Raw genomic sequence first — 7193 nt, 5'->3', positions numbered from 1 at the left:
CAAAGGCGTGTGTGTGTGTGTGTGTCTGTGTGTGTGTGTGCCTGTGTTTGTGTCTGAAATTATTTACACATCCACTTCCCATCTGTGTGCCAGCATCTCAAACGGGAGAATCCAGCATTTAAATACGTATTTATTTAAATAAATTATTATTGGATGGGTTAGACTGTTTTATTATTTTGCTGCAGCCTAATATGTTAATGAGGTCTGTCAATCAAACAGCATCAGGTGGCCAGACTAGAGTAATCGATTATAGATCACAAAACAGTCCAGGCAGATTTGGGTTACTTGAATGTGCCTAGTGTTGCACAGTGCAGAGGACGGTTTTCGCACTGAGTCAGTGACCAGATGATTGCTTCTCCACAACAATGACCACCGAGTATTGACCGGGCTCTAACACCGATCCAAAAGACTCACAGGCTACATTCAGATCAATAGCTACCATCCCTATGCTGCAACCTGCATGGATACATTTTGTGGAAAATTGCAGAGGAAGAAGATCTTGGCCCTGGGAACACAGGTGTCAGTGTTTTGAATCCTACACAACTCTACAAAGCGTGTTTATCTGCTACCTAGAAGTTATGAGAGCTTGGTGAGAATTTGTCTGGTGGATGATTTGAATGCGGCCACAAACTTGTGCAGTCAGACCCTCAACAACTATAATGATTAGTCAGTGACACGCCAGACCCACCAGTACATTCTAATTATAATGTTGGAGCAATACAAATGTTATTCCTGTCCTTCAGTTTCCTATTTAATAAGAAAATACAAAACAGGAGAATCAGAAAATAGGAAAAAAAGATAAATCAATAAATATGTGCCATTATTGAATAAAATACCCTAAATAGACACACAAATACTTAAATATTTCAATGCAAAGGATTAAAATATAAAATAAAATATTAAAAAAGATTGATTAAAAAAAACAATAAATTGATTAAAGCTGTGATTTGTGAGCAAAATCACAAGTGTACATAAGCTTTGTACATAAGCAAAGCCTATGTTTTGATTTGCATGTGTGCGCACGCGTGTGCATGTGAGTGTGTGCGCATCCATGTGTGTAAGCTCATAGGGAACAACAGGCTCAGCTGGAGCAGACACACTCAGAACTTCTCTCTCCTCTAGAAAATCCCTTGGGACAGAGAGCGAGAGAGTGAGAGAGGAGGGAGGGAAAGAGATTATATTTCAATATGTAAAATGAAACACACACACACACACACACTCACACAGACACCTCCCTCCTTATGTCACCATCCTTTGGTGCCACTCTGTCTTCACATTTCCCTCCCTATGTGTCTCACCAATTTCTCTCATCACCTCAGTGTGACATGACAACACAGCTGTGGTATGCTGCTGAGGGCGTACACACACACACACACACACACACACACGCATACACAGCAACAACAACAAATCTGAATTGAGTCCAAAGCATTTTTATTGGATAAAAGTCCCAACGCCATCTGAAAATTCAATACAACTTTTCAAATTAAGCATAATTTTACTGCAAGAAACACTGTAGCCATAGTAGTTGCAGGACAAGAAATAACATTTTTTGGTAATGCCCACACTTTTACAATAAACAAACAGTAAACTGCATATTGCCTCCACAACTTTGGTCACAGTATTCTTAATAAAACTGCAAAATCCCAGGAAAACTGTTAAGTGACCGTAGCATATTGCTCAAAACATAATGCTTTAAAGGTTCATTAAGATTGTACTGTCCCACAGCACAAAATAACCATAAAATATCTGCAGAGGTTTGAAAGGGTTGTCAACGACTCAATGATTAATCACAGAATTAATATGGCCTATTTACTGTAAGTATTTTTTTATGGTTAGAGAAACATAAAGTATGAGAAAGTCCAGTAGCTATGGTACTGAGAAATTTGATTTTTTTTTTTTTGTTGAAATGGCTGAAATTTATCTATGCAAATCATCATCGTTATAGCCATAAACTGTTTGTTTATGGTAATTTCACTAAACTCTCTCAAAATTAAAGTGGTAATGGCTTATTGATGTTAAAAAGCTACACGCAGCAAAATCTAGTAAGCAAATCTGAGATATCAGGTCTCTCCATGACGCTGATGATCCAATGGAACTGGGATAGTTTTATTAGTTAGTTAGTTTCATTGGACAGAGCATTTATTTCTCAGAGCTTTTATTGCTGCAGGTGAAATGGCTCCCACTGCCGCCCCGATGGCTCCACCCAACACTGCTGCGCCTGCAATGCAAAGTGGACCACCCACAGCTGCTGCAGCTGCCCCGATTGCAATACCCATTTCAGCCCCTGTTATAAGAAAACTGTTTTTCTTCTCAGCTCGTTCTCTTATTTTTCTTTCATACTCTTGGTCAAGCTCCATTTGTTTTGCCTGCAGCAGTTCGCCTTGAAATTTGGCTTTCAGTTGTTCCGCTTTTTTGCGTTTTTGCTCTGCGTTTGCCATCTTAATCTTCCTGATTTGCTCTTGGATCGCTCTCTCAGCCTCCTGGAACATTTCATTTGTGTAGAATGTTCCTCCATTGTTACTAACCATCCTATCTATCTTCGCAAGCAGCCCAGGTACCTGGAGGCTATTGGGAACTCTGTTGTTGAAGACATGATACCTCCCGTTACAATTGGTGATCAATTGGCAAAGTTCTTGACTTTTGCTAAGAAAGTCTTCAACTCTCGTTTGTCCCAGCCGGTCACCATGAGTGAAGAGAACCAAGGTGTAATCTGCAGCTTTGTCGCCAAACACCTGCCGAAGGAGTTCCACTGTTCTCAGTTCCTCTTCGGTGAATCTGTCCAACTTGATCACAATCAGGAACACGTGAGGACCAGGAGCAGAGAGGGAGATGCATATTTTGAGCTTTCTGAGCACTTCATCTTCACTGTACTTGGTATCATATATTCCAGGTGTGTCAATAACAGAAACCCAGCGTCCAGCCAGGATTCCTCTGACCTTTTTACATTCGGATGTCACAGAGTGCGGAGAAAAGACTGATTCAAATGCCAGTTTACCTAGGATGGTGTTTCCTGAAGCGCTCTTCCCAGATCCAGTCTTTCCTATGAGTACTATTCGAAGTGCTGAAAGAATGTGGAAAATACCTTTAGTACTTTGCTGGTCTCAGTGAGTTATTCAGTATGCCTATATGCACTGTAGAATTTTTACTTAGGAATTTCACAATTTATCTCTATCAGTAATGTAATTGCTCTGTATAAGATGTATGACACCCGTGTATACATCTAAATGTTTTTCTTATTATGAGAGAAAAAATTAAATATTGACAAATGGCATTAAAAATCCTCTAATCAGTCCACTGTACCATGTTCTGAAATGACAGTAAATATGATTCACATGCATGCTGATCACATTTGGCATAAGACTGAAAGATTGGGAGCAATCATGCTATGGTGTAAATGATTTAAAATGTATGAATGGGTTTTGAGGACAATTAATGCATCCCACACAAAGAAAATATAATTTTAAGTTGCATGCATTTCTGTGTTAACAATTCATCACATGATCTCCAGTAAGAGACCGTAGAGAACTTTCATTAAATTCAGTACATTTTGTTTTTAGATTTTCAATTAGAAGTCTTGGCTACCTACTTTTTTCAGTTCAGTTCAATACTGCATTATTTACCCCACATGGGGCAATTTAAAGGACGCAATTAAAAGGTACACGCAAACATAAAATTCTATGTCTTAAAAACAAGACATAGAATGAACATGTCACATAACAAAAAGAGATAAGACAGGACAGATTACCTGTGTGCCACGCAGTCACCGCACAAGCAGCGCCCGTCGACCTTTGCCTCTGAACACTACTGAAGGCCATGTTTTTAGGGAGCAGATTTGGGGTTCACACAAAAGTCTAAAACCTGAACAACTCTACCTTCCTCAGCTGACCGCTTATGAAGAGTGATGCTTGGATCGGGCAAACGCATATATCACTGTTCTTCAGTTGGCAGCTTTCCATTTTCCTTCTTTGAAAGTCACCACTCAAGTTCTGTCACATTTCATCAAATTGATATGGCCTGTTTACAGTAAGTATTTTGTTTTGACGGTTGAAGAAACATGAAGTATGGTAAGTACTTTGTTTTGATAGTCAGAGAAACAGAAAGTATGGGAAAGTACAGTAGCTATTGTGCAAGCAACAAAATGATGATCTGGAAAAAGTAGTCTACATAAGCAATCAATGCATTAATTTTAATTATTATATTATTTTAATTATTTGCACGCAGTCAATATAAAAACTAGATTGCACAGCTTCAGCAATGTTGTCAGTGTGACAGTGACTCAAACAATACTATGAAATGTCAAATGCCAACCATACATTCAAGTTATATATATAATTATTATATAGTTATAGTTCACAGAAATCATTCACATGTAAAAACAATTAGATTGACACAATGGTTTACAACTCTATACATCGAGTAGCTCCAATCTAAAACAAGTGCGCCAGCTCTTTATGTGTTCAGGCAGTATGCATATTACGCAATGTAGCGTCCCTTTGGGGCTACTTCCTTGAAAAGTATGACACAGGACCGAACAAACAAATGAATAAACAAACACACAGCTCTTATTGAGTGCTCAGCTCAGGAACTAATAAGAATAAAGAAATCACAATGTCCAGGGGGCACTAGTGAGCAGCGACATGTGAAAGCATGGGGTTTTAGCGCTCTGCAAGATAAAGACATTATGTTCCCCACAGTCGCCACAAGAGCAGCACCTGTCCACCTTTGCCTCTGAACACTCAAGTCCATGTTTTTAGGGAGCAGATTTGGGGTGCAAACAAAAGTCTAAACCCTGAAAACAATTCTACCTTCCTAAGCTGACTACTTATGAACACTGATGCTTGGACCGGGCAAATGCATATCCCTATTCTTCAATTGGCAGCTTTCCATTTTCCTTCTTTGAAAGTCACCACTCAAGTTCTGTCACATTTCATCAAATTGATATGGCCTGTTTACGGTAAGTACTTTGTTTTGATGGTTAGAGAAACAGAAAGTATGGGACAGTACAGTAGCTACTGTGCAAGGAACTAAATGATGATCTGGAAAATGTAGGCTACATAAGCAATCAATGCATTAATGTTATTTATCTGCACGCAGTCAATTTAAAAGCTAGATTGCACAGCCTCAGCAATGTTGTCAGTGTGACAGTGACGCAAACAATACTATGAAATATCAAATGCAATTGTATCTTAAAACCATACATTCAAGTTGCAAGATAGTTCACAGAAATCATTCACATGTAAAAACAATTAGATTGACATAGTTTACAACTCTATACATTGACAATAGTAGCTCCAATCTAAAACAAGTGCGCCAGCATATGTTCAGGCAATATGCATATTACGCAATGTAGCATCCCTTTGGGGCTACTTCCTTCAAAGGTATCACACAGGACCGAACAAACAAATGAACACGCACAAAAGTCTAAACCCTGAAAACAATTCTACCTTCCTCAGCTGACTACTTATAGACATTGATGCTTGGACCAGGTGAACACATATCACTATTCTTCAATTGGCAGCTTTCCATTTTCCATCTTTGAAAGTCACATTTCATCAAATTGATATGGCCTGTTTACGGTAAGTATGTTAGAGAAACAGAAAGTATGGTGAGTATTTTGTTTTGATAGTTAGAGAAACAGAAAGTATGGTGAGTATTTTGTTTTGATGGTTAGAGAAACAGAAGGTATGGTGAGTATTTTGTTTTGATGGATAGAGAAACAGAAAGTATGGTGAGTAATTTGTTTTGATGGTTAGAGAGGAACTAAATGGTAATGTGGAGAATGCACATAAGAAATTAGTTCTCAATCTTTAAGACTCTTATTCCCCCTGCTTATTTCACTCAATGTATTCATTTTATTTGATTAAAGTCGACTTTAAAGCTAGATTGCACAACTTGACAAAACTGCTGATTGTAATAAGTGGCCAGCTGTTGACTAATTGTTATGGAAATGTGATAAATTGGCATTATCAACAGTTACAAATGTAATGCAAAGGACATGTCAATGCATAATTCTACAATTAATTTATGCTGTTTTGATATCAGGTAAAACTGTAACAGTGTTGGCTATGTGTGGTAAGGCCCTTGGTCAATAGCAGTGCTATAAGTAAGTAAGTAAATCAGTAGTCTTCCTTCACTGTGTGTTGCTGATCAGTAGGCTTTATAAGTGTAACTGCCCTACTACATGGACATGGAGGGGTGTTACTGCAAGTTGTATAACTACCGCTGGTGAACAGTAAATATTAAACATGATTTACTCTACCCAGTTTATTAATTTAAAATATTATAATTACTGGTGTCACTGATTATAAATCCATGATATTAAAATTATTAGACTAACAACATGCTAATTTATGGTTTCACATTTGATGAAATTTGAAAGATTCCATAATAAATACAATATTTTAATATATGCTTAGACAGAATCCTCCCCTATCACATTGCCACAACATGCAGATTACCAACTGGCAATGTTACAAAGTTCATAGCAACAGATCCTGGAATTTAACTTTTCTAGTTGGACATTGGATAAAACTTAAGTCTTCTAATTACAATGTCAAAATGTGGTTATGTAATTTGGCTAGCTGTGTATATTATGAATATTCTTAAGCCAGTGGAACCAGGTTGTGAACTAGAATACATTTCCTGGAGAAAATGCATGGGCTTGCTGTAGAGTACCGGTTGCTAGGATATATCTAGGTGGTTGTAGGTGGTTGCTAGGGTGTTTCTAGGTCGTTGCTAAGGTGTACTCACTGGTTGTTAGGGTGTTTTTAGGTGGTTGCTAGGGTGTACTACGTGGTTCCTAGGGTGCTTCTAGGTGGTTGCTAGCGTGCACTAGGTGGTTGCTACGGTGCTTCTAGGTGGTTGCTATGGTGTTTTGAGTTGGTTGCTAGGGTGTTCTAGGTGGTTGCTAGGGTGTTTCTAGGTGGTTGCTAGGGTGTTTCTAGGTGGTTGCTTGGGTATTCTAGGTGGTTGCTAGCTTGTACTAGGTGGTTGCTAGGGTATTTCTAGATGGTTGCTAGGGAGTTCTAGGTGGTTGCTAGGGTGTTCTAGGTGGTTGCTAGGGTGTAATAGGTGGTTGCTAGGGTGTAGTAGGTAGTTACTAGGGTGTTCTAGGTGGTTGCTAGGGTGTAATAGGTGGTTGCTAGGGTGTAGTAGGTAGTTGCTAGGGCCTTTTGTAGGTGGTTGCTAGG

At 38.7% G+C, this 7193-nt stretch overlaps 1 protein-coding gene across 1 annotated transcript; it reads right to left on the bottom strand.

The window, feature by feature from the left end:
• Positions 1–1890: 1890 nt before the first annotated feature.
• LOC139915947 (GTPase IMAP family member 9-like) lies at positions 1891–3877 on the bottom strand. The gene is made up of 2 exons (XM_078284266.1): positions 3749–3877; positions 1891–3064 (listed from the first exon to the last, which is right to left on the bottom strand). Exons 1-2 carry the CDS (start codon positions 3816–3818, stop codon positions 2127–2129), a joined length of 1008 nt encoding a protein of 335 aa, XP_078140392.1. The 5' UTR covers positions 3819–3877; the 3' UTR covers positions 1891–2126.
• Between the last annotated feature and the right edge of the window lie 3316 nt (positions 3878–7193).

Source organism: Centroberyx gerrardi, chromosome 6 (genome assembly GCF_048128805.1).
Source record: "Centroberyx gerrardi isolate f3 chromosome 6, fCenGer3.hap1.cur.20231027, whole genome shotgun sequence".
NCBI classification, from domain to species: Eukaryota; Metazoa; Chordata; class Actinopteri; order Beryciformes; family Berycidae; genus Centroberyx; species Centroberyx gerrardi.
This window is presented reverse-complemented; position numbering and strand designations above follow the sequence as displayed.